Source organism: Cryptomeria japonica, chromosome 1 (genome assembly GCF_030272615.1).
Source record: "Cryptomeria japonica chromosome 1, Sugi_1.0, whole genome shotgun sequence".
Taxonomy (NCBI): Eukaryota; Viridiplantae; Streptophyta; class Pinopsida; order Cupressales; family Cupressaceae; genus Cryptomeria; species Cryptomeria japonica.
The window spans coordinates 239008894-239025167 of NC_081405.1; the positions used below are offsets into that span (position 1 = coordinate 239008894).

General features: G+C 41.3%; 1 protein-coding gene across 1 annotated transcript in view; it reads right to left on the reverse strand.

Annotated features, from left to right (window-relative positions):
• The window catches only part of LOC131050857 (phosphatidylinositol-3-phosphatase SAC1), a 90376-nt gene that overhangs the window by 22971 nt on the left and 51131 nt on the right, over positions 1–16274 (reverse strand). Inside the window, exons 8-9 of the mRNA XM_057985156.2 lie at positions 1159–1292; positions 913–1080 (exon numbers count right to left, since the gene is read on the reverse strand). Coding sequence (XP_057841139.1) covers positions 913–1080; positions 1159–1292 — 302 coding nt within the window. The remainder of the gene's footprint in view (positions 1–912; positions 1081–1158; positions 1293–16274) is intronic.

Sequence of the window (16274 nt, forward strand, 5' to 3'; positions counted from 1 at the left end):
AATTTAATACAAATAAAACAGCATACTGTTTACACATTTACTACTAGGTTCTACTATATTTCAAATGTGTCAACTAAAAGTCTAAAAAGAAAACAATATTAATGAAGTGTCCCATCTGCTGCTGCAACCTGCACTAATGCACATGATAATATTTCCTCACAGGAAAAATTATATTGTTTATCTAGTTCTTCAAACATCTTGCCAACAACATTAGAAAAGAAGAAGCTCATTTTGCCATCTCTTTCACATATCTAACATATCCTGATATTCATAATCTTGCCACGTGTATGAGGCTAGGTTAATGGACACGCAACATGGTATACAGACAAGCTCTTTCACACCAATAGAACCTCATAAAAGGCTAATTCATAACATAGAAAGTGTGTGTCAATCTCAAAAGAAAAAAGGTCAGCTCGCCCCTTCCTAAACCCCAACTTGGCAATATGTAAGACCAAGGTAAGGCAGGTTTAATTTTATTTTTCAAAAATGATCATTGTTATATTCAGGACATTACCATTAATAAGGTCATAAATATCTATTTTAGTCCTAATGCAAACAAATTTATCATGATTGCTCATGTGCATACTAGCAATCACATATTTGATATTTCCGGCCATATATCCATCAGTAACTTATGAATCCAAAGTAGTAGATGAATAAAATGTCAACCAAAAAAATAGGGGTAAAATAAAGTGGAAATGATCTCAACATTTTTAATTACAGGTAGCCAGCTTCTCGCAGAAATATAAATTACTGACAAAACCACACTTAGACTCACATAGGTTAAACCATATAACAAAGAAAAGGCATTCTACCATAAATACAACAATTCTCATGAATATTTAACTTTCTTTTACATATGTCAACTACTAGTTTCTTCTGCAGAATGAAATGCAAGAGTGAGCTGTGAACCTTGCAGTATTAGTTCGATTCAGCTGATTCACTCTCTGCTTGATTGCAGAAGGCTTCCCACTGACTCTCTTTTTGGCACGAGAGGGCTTTCCACTGTAATAGAATCCTGTCAACTCAAGTGCTTCACTGGCCACACCGCCCAAAACTGCAAGGACATTTGCAGATTTACTGTAGCAGAATATAATTAGTAACAGCCTAATCAGATATGGAACTCAAGTAAAAATTTGTATTAGTTCAATTCAAGACCTTTTAGCAAATTTATGGAAATCCCAGTGGATAAACTTGAGACGACTTTCTTCCAAAAGAATTTGGTTCAGATATCCAACGGCATTGGCAAACTCCCTACGTAGCATCATTTCCCGAGGCCTCTTCTCAACTGTCTGTCAATATGATGTAGGGTCTAAGAAACATGAAAATGAAAAAAATAGCCATGGACACCATACCTGAGTGGTCATGATGTCTAATTTTAAAGTTTTCTAGCATTTAACATAACATGTTGCTCAAATCACATCATGCATTTGCGTGAAAGATATGTTTCATGGAAACTTGAACTATAAAATGTTCATAGAGCACCTCATACCATCCACTCGAGGACACAAATTTAAATAAACAGAAAAGAACATACTTACATCTTACAAAGCATACTTGCAACATACTTGATATCTTACAAAGCATACTTGCAACATGTAACCAGGTCTTAAACTTCCTTTTATGTCCATTACGGAATGCTTTAGTCAAGTCTCATGAACTTCAAAGTTCAAACATCAACTTCTTAAAACTAAGAACCACAAATACAGTGCTCGGTAAAGTTTTGTTATTACATTTTGAGTAGTAAAATTAAATAGGTTACCTATATGTCACCTAACACAACAACTAAGCTCTGACAAATCATTTCATTCTTTTATCAGGATCTTTCAATCTGTGAACTGTGGAACTGATCAGAAAGAATATAGACTGTGGGTCTGCCATTTCCTTTGGTGTTTCTATGGGGCTAGCATCAATTGCTAACCTATTATTGATGAGAATGGTAAGAGTATCATGTAGCATGTTAAATCATAAAGTTTTCTATGAGATGGCATACTGCTATCCCTATTTTCAGAACTGTAAAACTGAATCTGTGAAATTTCCTATCCATATTACTGCAATACTTATGGTTTGAATCAATACAAGTACTCCAATATAGAAACACCTAGTTTTTGCATATAAATTTGGAGAGGGACCACACCATAATATCCAAGAATCAGCTGTAACACGTGTCTAGATATCATTTAACTGAAATTCAATTACACAGTGATAGAACCACCCCATATGAATGCCCGGCGAGTCTGAAATCTACCTTTGGGCTGATTAAAGATGTTCATCAGTGATGTAAACCTAGGATTATCTAGAGAATGAATGATGTGGAATTAATAGTTCTTTTAGTGAATGCGACTCGATGGTTTCCACATATGTAGTTTAATGTATATATTATCACAGAAAAATCTCATGAAACATTGTATAATAAAGACGCAATGTCCCCTTCTCAAGCATATTCAGTTCAAGAACAATTAGCCTTCTAATTGAGTTTTCCCATAGGCTAATTGGTAGGCAAAGGAGAACTCCAACTTTCTTGGAGAGCACAGGATTGATTTAGCAGTGGTTTTGTTCATGGTAGTAAGTTAGGTAATCTCAGTGAGCCTCGTGATACTTTCAAAATGCAATTCCGTCCTTCTAGGAGGTCTCCAAACTTCTTGGAGAAGCATGCTACTTTTAGAAAATATTAAAAAGGCAACTAAGGCATAATTATTTGTTAAAAAGTGTGTTAAGTTGTGCCTTTAGGGGGGATGCCTAGGCACATGGGGAACATTGCTCTCGTAAAAGGTTTATTATTTAATTTGAAAAAAGAAAAAGAGCTTTTGGAGGGAAAAGAGGAAATTACAATTTTATTTCCTCCAGAAGGTTATAAAAGGAGGTTGTGAGCACATTGTTGGAGTTAGACATGATATAATATTGCTCCTACATTTGAGAGAACCTGTGTTCATCCCTAATTTTCCTGTGAATGAAAACCCTTTCTAAAATACTAGTTTTAGGGACAAAAACCCCCTAGCTGGTTAGAGTGATTTCATACAGGAATCAACAGTGAGCTGCAAAGTGAATTTTCCAGTTGTTGCAAGAATGGACAATTTTGATGTGTTTTGATTAAATTGTTGTTTGCTGGAGTTTACTAGTGGTGTTTACAGTGTTTGAACAGCAATTGGAAGATAATATGATGTTGGTTGTACATCTCTAAGCAGGCCATACTCCTTGCCTAGACAGAGTATTCACAGTTATATATACATACATACATATATATATATATATATATATATATATATATATATATATATATATATATATATATATATATATATATATATAACACCGTGTAATCTGCTAAATGCGCCCCTTGAAAAGTGCAAAGAAAACATCTTGGAGGAGGTCATACCATGTTGAATGAGGTGTGGGAATGCCAGTGGATGAAATGCCTCACTTTGGGTGTCCATTTATTCCAGTTTAGGTTGGACATATGTTACCAAACGTTTACCAGGTGAACTTGCTTGTTATTGGTGAGTTTTGTTGGAATTTATATCTGCTGTTCATGTTTTATCAGCAACTCAATGAGCTGTTACAGACCCGATGATAGCTTTTTGGTATCAGTTTGATAATCTATCCTTTCCAATGTGTTTAGAAGTGTTGCAGAGGAGTTTTGGTGCATGTTCTCAATGCTTTGCAGTTGGGTGGTTTTGGTGTGCTTTTAATCAACAGTTTACATTGTGATCAGTTCTAATTTGACAGTTTATCAGAGAAACAGAGTGATATCAAACCCGCAATCAGCTCTAATGTCATCTATCAAAGGTATACCTTTGTTGGTTACTTGAGTATTTTATTTATCCATGTTATTTGGTTCATACTGGGTTGTTGTAAGTTTGTAACAATCAAGTTTTGTGATCAGATGTAATGTCCCTTTATAGAACATTTCTATTTTTTATTTTAAACAATATTTCTAATTCTAAAATGATAATTGCCTTTATATTTATAAATATAACTTAAATAAAAAGCATAAATTTTACTATAATATTTAAATAATTTTGAAAATAATTTTACCTTGATTTTCTGCTATGTTTCTTCTTCCAATTTGCAGCTATTTTCTTTAAATGTCTGTCGTTGGTATCTAGAGAAGTTATGAGTTTTTGTCCAATAACTTGATAGGAGAAATTAAGGATTTTCATCCTTAAATATCTTAGTTTTTCCTTGGAGGGCTTGTGTTCTCTTTGGCAATAATATTTACTTGCAAGTCACATGATAATTTCTTCCAATTGATTGATGTCCTCTCCACAATGAAATGATCTCCATTTATATCTTATTATTGAGAGAATCACAACCTTTCACATACAACTACTGCCCTTTGAAGGAGTCACAACCTTTCTTATTCAACCACTGCCCTCTCATAACTTTTAATTTTAATTGTATTCTTCTTTATTCTAAATCACTAGTATGTAAACTAGTGCGCCACCTTATTAGAATTTTACCTTTGGCACCTCTTTTTAATAGCCTAATCGCTGGAAATAGGCAGCTATCTATGCTGCGGTTGGTAACAATTTGGTAGGGGCATGGCAGTCTACCCTTCCCAAAATTGTTTGTCCTTGAGAAATCACAAGCTAGGATACACTTAGAATCACCGGGATCCCAAATCAACCTTGTAGCTTTGTCTTTCCTAGACATTTATTCTCCTTGCAAAATAATTGTTTCTGTTGTGACACTTTGGCATAATTAGATATTGAAAAATTTACACCAAGTAACGCTTCTCTCATTGTCTTGGTTATTTCTGACTTTGTACTACAATGATGTTCTTGGAGAACTATTGTTACAATACCTGTCTCAACCAGATTACCATTATACGCCTTTAATATCATAAGGCTGATACCATCCTCAAAAGTTTGTGGAAAATTTATTGTCTAGTACTCTTCAGGCTTATGTATTGGTATTTCCCAATAATTCTCAACAATAAAACCAAGAGTTGGAAATCAGCAAGGTCAGTAATTTGAGATAAGTTTTCTCTAATCCTTAGAGAGAAGAAATGAAAAGACATCTTGCAATTTCAGCATAGTTTGGAACCAAGTAGAGGAAACATCAATCTGAAAATCAATTCTCTTTTTGGCAACAATTGTATTTGCAAAGAACCAATTTGGTTGGCCCATCATTTGCACAGTGTCATGGCTATCTCTTTGATTCAAAGCAAAGGAATGAGCTTCTCATTTATTAAGATGAGGATTAGAAGCATGATGCACATCTATAACCTTAAATGTAATGTCCTTTTTCTGAAATGATTTAATATTCTTTTGGTCCACTTTTGAGGTTCTCATATGCTGTAACTAACCCAACAAGAGAGTTTCTAGAAATATTACAGAGTTCTCACATTTCATTTTCACTATGGATCCTAGGTAATGAATACAAACTCTTGATTGTCACAGCTTACATAAAAAATGATAGCAAAATGTTGCATCCTCTGTCACAATGAATTATGGGAGAGTTGTGAATACTGAGATCCCATTCCTTTATGCAAAGCTGATTTTGTATTTGGGTAAAAGAGATCTAGGTGTCCTTCACTACAAGTTATATCTTTTACTTCAATTAGCATCAAGCTCCCCAAGGTGAATATATCCATTTTAACTTCAAGTGTTATGGGATGACAATGTGGTGAATGCATCCATTCTTCTTAAATGAGGTAAACCAAAAGTCTCATTCTCATGACTACAAACTAACCCATAAACAAGCTCATCAGTCTTGGAACAAGGGAGTTCAATGTCCCATGGTCAACTTCCATGTTGTCAATATGTATCATCATGGAATTTTCAATTTATTTTCTTGATAAAATTGCAATTTCTCCTTATGAGGGTCAATCTTAGACAAATCATTCCTCACAACAGCATAACTAATATCTTGCACATTATCATCATGTGGTCCAATCGTTTCCATATTGTTATCACAAAAGCTTGCACCCTTGCTCAGCTATCAACTCAGCAACCTTGTGAAACATGGAAACAACCCCGAAGTGTGGGAGCTTGCGCAAGGGGGTTGAATCTCCGGAGAAGGCCGGCTTCCTTCTCATTCCAAGTGCAGGTGTTGAACCAACTCAACACTTCAAAACTTACTACTAAGCCTATCCTAACAACTTGCAAAGGCAAAAGGAAGAGGGAATTGCTTGAAATAAAAGGAGGTGATGCACCAAGATGAGATTGTTTCTCTCCCTACCGAAATGACACAAGTAATTAACTGAAACACCCTAAAGGTGCACAACTTTTCAGTTGTATGAGTGACCCCAATGCATATATGAAGTTTAGAATTCACTGAATGCCAAGAGGGGAGAAGGATTCCCACAAGTCACACTCAGAAAAACCAGTTAACATAACATATATGAAGAGAAAAAACCACAAAACATACACCTATGATGGAGGTAAGAAAGCATACACAACATACATAAGTTGAAAAGAGGCAAGAATGGTGATTTTCAATTAATCATAAGGCCAAAAGCCAATCTTACACATGCAGAAATGCAAAAATTTACAAGTCTTCAAGAGAAGAGAAGAGCATAAGAAAGCTCAAGGCAACAGGAAGAGAACCCTTTACAATGAGGCCTAAAAGCCATTATATAGAAAAATGGGTTACAATGGTGATCATGACCCCTGCATGTCAGTCTGGAAGTGCAGGGAAGTGCATGCACTTGACTTGTACATGCAAGCAACCTAGCCATACCTCCAAAGGCAATTTTGAGGAAGATAGATTGACTGACCTTCCAAAGTCAGACATGACACAAGTCACCCAGCATGGCCCCGTACCTCCCTTGATGGAAATCCTGCCAAAAACATTAAATGCACCCCTGTGGCTCCACAAAAAAGTGCATAAGTCACCAAAACTGTCGGAGCATTTAAAGCCTTGAGTGTCGATCACGCCATCCGGAAGTGTCGCCAGTCAAAAGGAAGCCTGGAGACTTCGGAAGTTTGGACTCCTGAAGTGAGGAAGACAAGAGAAGGAGCAAGGAACCTCGGAACCTCGGGGTTCCGGAGTTCCGGGATAGGAGAAAGGAGGGCTAGGAAAGGAACTTCTGAACCTCGGGGTTCCAGAGTTCCGGAGGAACTAGGGAGAGAAGGCAAAAGGAGAAGGAACTTTGGAACCTCGGGTTCCGGAGTTCCGGGGAACTGCTCAAAGGAACTTCGGAACCTCGGGGTTCTGGAGTTCCGAGATAGAGAGGGAGAGGGGTAAAGAGAGAAGGGGAACTTCAGAGACCGGAGTCACCATAGTTGGGGAACTTTCGGGGACCGGAGTCACCGTAGTTGGACAAGGAACTTCGGAACCTGGGGGTTCCGGAGTTTCGGGGTTGAAGAACAAGGAACTTCGGAACCTGGGGGTTCCGGAGTTCCGGGGTTAAAGACTAGGGAACTTTGGAACCTGGGGGTTCCAAAGTTCCGGGGAGAAGAACAGAAGAAAAGCTAAGGGAAGGAAGGGAACTTCGGAAACTTGGAGTTCCGGAGTTCCGGAGCAGGAAAGAAAGAGGCTAAGGCAAAGAAACTCGAAACCTTGAGGTTCCGAAGTTCTGGAGAAGAGAAAGAGAGGGCCAAGGAACTTCCGACAAGGCAACACTTCAAACCATGATTTCACTGCTTTTCTCCTTGATCAACTGGGCAGCGCTGGTCGATGGAACATATCTCTGATCGGTTCTCACTGATGGACCAAGGGTGTCATAAAATGACAACATTTTTGGCGATTTCTGCGGGATGCTTGCCTGCTAAGCATGAAGTCTAGAAGCCTTAAGCATCCATTGGGCACTGAGTCATGGAAGACCCAAACATGTGTGTGCCATCACTTGGAGGAAAACTGAAAACTAGAGCATACACCCTCTTAAGGAGAATGCGGCATGTGCATAAGCACTTATGAAAGCAAAACAAACTCTAGTCTAATATTTACATAGTCATCAACACCCTCTTTAGAAGCAGGGCTTGAGATGAATCCCATTCACTGGGATTGGAAGAACTTCGCCATCAAGCTTGGAGAGATGAAATGCATTGGCCTCCTTGCAACTAGTGATGACATATGGGCCACTCCAGATAGCATCAAACTTGGAGTGTCGCCCAACTTTAGCTCAATCTGCATCCCACTTGAGAACTAGATCTCCTTCCCTGAAGACCCTATTAGTATCCTTTTTGTCAAAAACCTTCTTAACCTGCTCTTGATGAGTCTTAAGTGTATGCATAGCCTGACTTGTAACCTCCTCTAGCTCCATCAGCTCTGCTGCCTTACTGTCATGGCATCATTTTCTATCAATTCCAGCTGATGTGCTAGTTCAAGAGAGGGTAACTCCAGGGAAGTTGGGAGTCTTGCTTCCTTCCCATATACTAGCATGAAAGGGGAGTTACCAATCGCCCTCTTGGGTGTGATCCTGTCAGCCCATAAGACTGTCCTCAACTTAGTGTGCCATGCCCTCTGATTGTCTTCAATTGTCCTTTTAATTATCTTGATGAGGTTCTTGTTGGAAGATTCAGCTAAGCCATTACCCTGAGGGTAATAGTTGGATGATGTCTTCAAGTATACACCATGCTTAATTGCCAAGAACTGATTCGGGTTCCAACAAATGCCCTGGCATTGTCTGATATGATGGTGGAGGGGACACCGAATCTTGTCACAATTCCCTCAAGGAATTCTAATACTGAGGCCTCAGTAGCATCCCTCAATGCAACTGCCTCTGTCCACCTAGTGAAGTAATCTGTTACGGCCAAGACCCACTTATGGCCAGCACTAGAAGGTGGGTTTATCATGCCAATGAAGTCTAAACCCCATTGGGCGAATGGTTGATCTGCTTGGATGGGATGAAGGGGTAGGGCAGCTAGTCTTTGCTTCCCAGAGAAGAGAGCGCATTTCTTGCAATTCTTCACCCATCTATGTGAGTCACTAAATAAGGATGGCCAGTAATAACCAGCCCTCATTATCTTGATAGCTGTAGTCCTTGCAGAGAAGTGGCCCCCTGAAGAGCCATCATGAAATTCCTCTAACAGTCTGCTGACTTGGTTTTGCTCGATGCATGTTAGTAAGACTCCTTTGGAGTCTTTTCGGAAAAGAGTGCCATTCGCTAGGGTATAGGGAATGGATTGCAACCTGAAGTGTCTTCTTTTGGTCCGGTCCAAACCTTGGGGGCATCTACCTTCCATTAAGAAGGCGGTCATGCCACTTACCCAACTGAATTGAGTGTTGTTGTCAGTTGATCAATCTTCTTGTAACACAAGGGCGACCTCTGAAGTAGTCTCAGAAGATGAGACAAGCTGTTCACATAGTCCCCTGCCTCTTACAAGCTTGGTGATCTTGATGTTGATGTCATACTCCATGACCCTAGTTATCCACCCAGCCCTCTTCTCACTAATATCCTTGTTTAGAAGGAAATCCTTGACACTTGCATGCGAAACTAAGAGCTGGATCCTATTGTTGGACAACATGTGCCTGAACTTTTTTAATGCCCTTACCACAATGAGGACTTGCTTCTCTACATAGCTATATCTAAGTTCATAGTCCTTTAGCCCCTCACTAAAGAAAGCAATAGGTTGCTCCAACCTGTCATCGTTCAGCTGTGTTAGGACAGCTGAAATGCTGGATTCTCCTCCGAAGGTATAGAGGATAAAATCCCTTTCATAATTAGGATTGACGAGGGTAGGGGCCTGAGCAATTGCTTGTTTGATCTCTTCGAAACCGGCCCTTCCTTCCTTGGTCCAATTGAAAGCCAAGCTTTTCTTCAACATGGAAATGAGGGGTTTTACCATGGTGGCAAGGTTGGGAATGAACCTCCTCACAAAGTTGATCCTACCAAGGAAACTTTGCAATCTTTTTTTGTGACTGGGGAGTGGAAGAGAAAGAATATCCTCCACTCGCTCTGGATCAATGGTCAAACCCTCCTTGGATACGATGTGTCCTAGCAATCTTCCTTGATCAGTAGCAAATACACACTTGTTAGGGTTCAAGGACACACCATACTCCCTGCATTTCATGAACACTTGCTCAAGATGACAAAGATGGTCAGCTGCATGCTTCGAATAAACAGTTATGTCATCAAGGTATACAAGTACAAACTTTGCTAATACACCCTTGAAGGTCATGTCCATTGCTCTTTGGAACGTGGCACCTACATTGGTTAGCCCAAAGGGCATTTTACAATAAGCATAGGTGCCCCACTTAGTAGTAAATGCAGTCTTGTATTGGTTTGATTCTTGGACCAAGATTTGATTGTAGCCTGAATACCCATCCAAGAATGAAAGTCTTTCTGAGCTACTGACCTTTTGGAGAATCTGCTCCATAGAGGGAAGGGGATAGTGATCCTTGAGGGAGGCTCTATTGAGATCCCTAAAGTCTACACATAGTCTAATTTCCCCATTCTTCTTCCTTATAGGGACAAGGTTGGCCACCTAGGAGGAGTGCTTGATAGGGAAGATGATATTGGCTTCTATTAGCTTGGTCAACTCCTTCCTCATTAGTGGCTCAATCTTGGGATTTATTGGCCTTTGCTTTTGTCTTACTGGCTTTGCATCCAGGTTTAGCTCTATGGTATGCTGGGCTAGGCTAGGATCAAAACCCTTCAAGTCTTCATACGTCCAAGCAACTATGTCATCATATTGTTGGCAGAGCTCAACGAAGGCCTCTTGCTCGGTTGAGAAACACACCTTGCCCAAGTTCAAGGACCTACCCTTAGTAACAACAACTGGCTTGTAATCACCCCTCTTTGCAGCCAAGATCATCCTTTTCTTCAACTGATCGTTTGAGTTGAAAATGCCCTCCAAGGTAACTAGACCTTTAGGCAACTTGTTGGAGTTGAGCTACACGATTTGGTCTCCATATTGGTCTTGCAACCTAGACTGATTTTTGGCAGAAAACTCTGCTTCATTTTGCAAGAAGTTGACGATCCATTGGTCGCTTTCAAACACTTGCCAATTCACTTGGTTGTCTGGGACAGCAGGCCTCACAACAAGCCTGATGTTTTGCTCCCTCTCACTTGCAACATGCGCTGGTACGTCGAATTGAGCACCAACTGCTGCAAGCCTATCAGCATGTTTGTTCTGACCCCTAGGAATGCTTTGGATATTCAAGGCCTCAAATCCTTCAATTAAATCCCAAACCCTGTGTTTGTATGATTTGAGTAGGTTGTTTTTTGCTACACTTTGGGCTCAGATGTGATTAACAACCAACTCACTATCTCCAAATACTTGCAAAGATCGGATCTTTCTGCTTTGTGCAAGTTGGAGACATTGGATCAAGGCTTCATACTCAGCAACATTGTTAGTGCAATCAAATTGAAGCCTAAAGGAGAAGAAATATTTCTCCTGCTCAGGAGAAACAAGCATCACACTGGCACCTACACCATTCTTGTTTCTTGAACCATCAAAAAACATGTTCCATAACCCCTCTGAATCTCCTTGCATCTTGATGAGGTTAGGGATAGGAGTATCCTCTTCATGGATACAATAGGTGCCAAGCCCAGTCTCTTCAGTCTCAACTAATGGATCAAACTGAAAAGCATTGGCCCATTCGTCCAGCAAGCAATTAGGAACCTCTTGGAAGAGAGTAGCAAGCTCACGGACAGCACACTCCTCCCCTTCTTCATGCAAAGTGCAATTCATGTTTATAGGGCTAGGGGTGTAGGGCTCAATGTGGTTTTGGGCAATGGGCTCTGCCCTTATGGTGACCTTGGTATCATACCTTGTTCAAAATAGCATATGGGACCAGTCAGAAGACAGGTACCCACCTATCTTGGCTGTGAAGTCTCTAGACAGGCAGATGGCGAAGAAGGCAGGGAGGTCGATGATGGATACGTCTTGCAAGACAGTGCAACCAGGGCATGCATGCAATGTTAATTTCAAATTTTTTACCACCCCTACTGTCTTAATAGAAGTGCCATCTAACTGGACCACCCCTTTGGTCACGGGTTCATATTCTATGCCAAGAAGATCAGCTACCTTCTTAGGCATGACTAAGCTACTAGCTCCTAGATCTATCATGCAGTTGTGAACCAAGTTGTCTCCTATGATTAAGGAGAGATAGAAAGGGGGAGGCTTGCTGATCTTGCTTGAATCTTCTTCCTCCTTGGGCTGCACCAAGCTGGTGGAGGCTGCCTTTTCGCTAACTGCTGCCTCACCACCTGACTGATTGACATCCTTTAATGCCTCTTTAAGCAAATCCCTTTGGGATGGGATTGAAAGGGCCTCCCACATAGTGACGTTGAGGTTGGCCTTCTTCATATAATCAACTATGTTGAAAGGAACACCAACTGACTTTAGAGGCCCCTTTGAGGCTACAAGGTCTACTTTTGTTCTTTGGACGACTTGGACCTCTTCCTGCCTCTTGTTCCCTTGCATGGTACTTTGGCTTGTATCATGGACAGCTACATTGGGTGTTGGAGCTTGGACTGATGTTGAAGTTGAGGTAGCCTCCATGGCTCTCTTCTTTGACCTCGCATACTGCAGCATGGACTCACCATTTGTTTGGTTCAAACCACAAAATTCTGCCTCCTGCCAATTGACAAAGGTAGAATCCCCTTGTAAGTGAGCCTGAGTGCCAACACTAGTCTAATTTGGGTCATATTGATGGTCAGAAGTGGTCGGCTCATCTTTCACTACTAAAGTTTGGACAAACCCTCCACTTTTGCATACACCTTGGTTGTATGGCTGATTACATGGTTGACACCAATCTTGCTCTTGGGCAAGGTTATTTTGCATTGGAACTATCGCCTTTGAGTTGCTTGCGATTGTGGGGTTCACACTATTCAGAGGCCTCGCATTGCTTCATTGGTTTTGCCCTTGAAAGGGTGGCCTGTTTTGCTGATAATTCTGACCTTGTGCTTGGTAAGGTCTGTTATACTGAGTTTGTTGTCTTTTTAGTGCCACCAATTCATTGCCAAAGTTTTGTAATAGAGCCTTGACCTCATGGAGCTCATTTGAAGACGTAGATGGCGTGGATGGTTGACTTGCAGGTGCCATGGGAATAGGAGCCAAGGTTGGTTGTTGAGTAGGAGCTTCTGGGAAGAGAGGGATTGGAGGCCTTGGAGCTATCTCCCCAGCCTGGATCAAACAATTTTCTGCTCTTATGGCTATGTCATATGCACCCGGTAGAGAGGCTCCACCCATCGATTGTACCATGACAGCTATATCGTTGTTGAGAGCTCTAAGATAATACAAGAAGGCATGATTTGGGGATGGCTTCACTAGAGCAGGAATCCTATTCCATGTCTTATGGAATCTGAAGTTGAAGTCTCCCATGAACTCGTGGGGTGCCCTCTTGATCGTAGTTAACTGCTCCATAAGTGATAGGTGATCACTTTTGTCTTCAAAATGGTTGCACAATTTCTCCCCCAATTCGTCCCAATTGTGGATGGAGCTAGACAATAACACTCTATACCACTACAAGGCTTTGCCTTTCAAAGATGTGGCTAAGAGTCTGACAGCAACATCATCCTGAATGACGTTATGGACGGAGCAGATGTTTGCAATGTCTTGAATGTGCTCAATGGGTATAGTAGCTGTTTCACCAGTGAAGTATGGTATACTCTTCAACGCAGCCACTGGTATGTCATTCCATTGAGTCAAAACAAGGGGACTCCCCCCATTGAAGGTAACAAAGACTTGATTTCTTGCCATGTGAAACAATGGTCTATTGATATGAGTGGTGGGAGCCCTTGATAGAAAAGCTCTTGTAAATGGAGTAGAACAAGACCTGGGAGATGGAGTGTTTACAACCTCGTCACCCCTGACTGGTGATAATGAAGGTCTACCTCTCCTCCTTCTAGAGCCTGCAGATGGAAGCTCTATGAATTGGAAACTGGCCCCAGAAGATGCCCTTGTATGAATTCTGGGCATGAAATCTGCAACCGCCCTCAGGACTCTCGGAGGTCTGGAGTTGTGGAGTGTGACCACTTCGGCACCTCGAGAGCTCGGATGTCCGAAGTGAGGAAGCTCAGGAGTTCGGAACCTGGGGGTTCCGAGCTTCTGGGTCTGAACACTTCGGAACCTGGGGGTTCCGAAGTTCCGGAGTAAGATGGCTTTACTGACTTCGGAACCTGGGGGGGTTCCGGGGTTCCGAAGTAAGTAGAGTTACGATGACTTGGGAACCTGGGGGTTCCGGGGTCCCAAAGTTATGAACTTTGTGTGAGCATGAACTGGTCCTTGAGCAGAGTCACCAAGTGCTTGGGAGATGACTGCCTCTAAAGGCCAAAACACTAAGAATAACACTAAATCCTTAGCATGTGAATTGAATAAGTCCCACCGGGCGTGCCAAAAACTGTTATCACAAAAGCTTGCACCCTTGCTCACCTATCAACTCAGCAACCTTGTGAAACATGGAAACAACCCCAAAGTGTGGCAAGGCCAGCTTCCTTCTCATTCCAGGTGCAGGTGTTGAACCAACTCAACACTTCAAAACTTACTACTAAGCCTATCCTAACAACTTGCAGAGGCAAAAGGAAGAGGGAATTGGTTGAAATAAAAGGAGGTGATGCACCAAGAAGAGATTGTTTCTCTCCCTACTGAAATGACACAAGTAATTAATTGAAACAGCCTAAAGGTGCACAACTTTTCAATTGTATGAGTGACCACAATGCATATATGAAGTTTAGAATTCACTGAATGCAAAGAGGGGAGAAGGATTCCCACAAGTCACACTCTAGAAAAACCAGTTAACATAACATATATGAAGAGAAAAAACCACAAGACATACACCTATGATGGAGGTAAGAAAGCATACACAGCATACATAAGTTGAAAAGAGGCAAAAATGGTGATTTTCAATTCATCATGAGGTCAAAAGCCAATCTTACAATTGCAAAAATGCAAAAATTTACGAGTCTTCAAGAGAAGAGAAGAGCATAAGAAAGCTCAAGGCAGCAGGAAGAGAACCCTTTACAATGAGGCCTAAAAGCCATTATATAGAAAAATGGGTTACAATGGTGATCATGACCCTTGCATGTCAGTCTAGAAGTGTAGGGAAGTGCATGCACTTGGCTTGTACATGCAAGCAATCTAGCCATACCTCCAAAGGCAATTCTGAGGAAGATAGATTGACTGACCTTCCAAAGTCAGACATGACACAAGTCACCCAGCATGGCCCCGTACCTCCCTTGATGGAAATCCTGCCAAAAACATTAAATGCACCCCTATGGCTCCACAAAAAAGTGCATAAGTCACCAAAACTGTCGGAGCATTTAAAGCCTTGAGTATCGATCACGCCATCCGGAAGTGTCACCAGTCGGAAGGAAGCTCGGAGACTTCGAAAGTTCGGACTCCCGAAGTGAGTAAGACAAGAGAAGGAGCAAGGAACCTCGGAACCTCGGGGTTTCGGAGTTCCGGGATAGGAGAAAGGAGGGCTAGGAAAGGAACTTCGGAACCTCGGGGTTTCGGAGTTTCGGGGAACTGATCAAAGGAACTTCAGAACCTCGGGTTTCCGAAGTTCCGAGATAGAGAGAGAAAGGGGTAAAGAGAGAAGGGGAACTTCGGAGACCGGAGTCACCGTAGTTGGGGAACTTCGGGGACCGGAGTCACCGTAGTTGGACAAGGAACTTGGGAACCTAGGGGTTCCGGAGTTTCGGTGTTGAAGAACAAGGAACTTCGGAACCTGGGGGTTCCGGGGTTGAAGAACAAGGAACTTCGAAACCTGGGGGTTCCGGAGTTCTGGGGTTAAAGACTAGGGAACTTCAGAACCTGGGGGTTCCAGAGTTCTGGGGTTAAAGAACAGAAGAAAAGCTAAGGGAAGGAAGGGAACTTCGGAAACTTGGAGTTCCAGAGTTCCGGAGTAGGAAAGAAAGAGGCTAAGGCAAATAAACTCGAAACCTCGGGGTTCCGGAGTTCTGGAGAAGAGAAAGAGAGGGCCAAGGCACTTCCGACAAGGCAACACTTCAAACCATGATTTCACTGCTTTTCTCCTTGATCAACTAGGCAACGCTGGTCCATGGAACATATCTCTGATCAATTCTCACTGATGGACCAAGGGTGTCATAAAATGACAACACATACCTTGCAAATCATTTTTACATGGATCAATTACTTCTCAAATTTTTAAACTTTTACATGGATCAATTACTTGCCAAGTGATTGTCGAGTTTGAGTTTTACAACTATGGTCCTTGCTTTCTAGACAAGTTATGGGTTTTCATCCAATAACTTGATAGGAGAAACTAAGGTTTTTCGTCCTTATATCTCTTAGTTTTTGCTTGGATGGTTTGCATCCAATTCGGCTGTAATATTTATTTGCTAGTCACAAAATATTTTCTTCTAATTGATTGATATTCTCTCCACAATGAAATGATCTCCCTTTATATCTTATTAT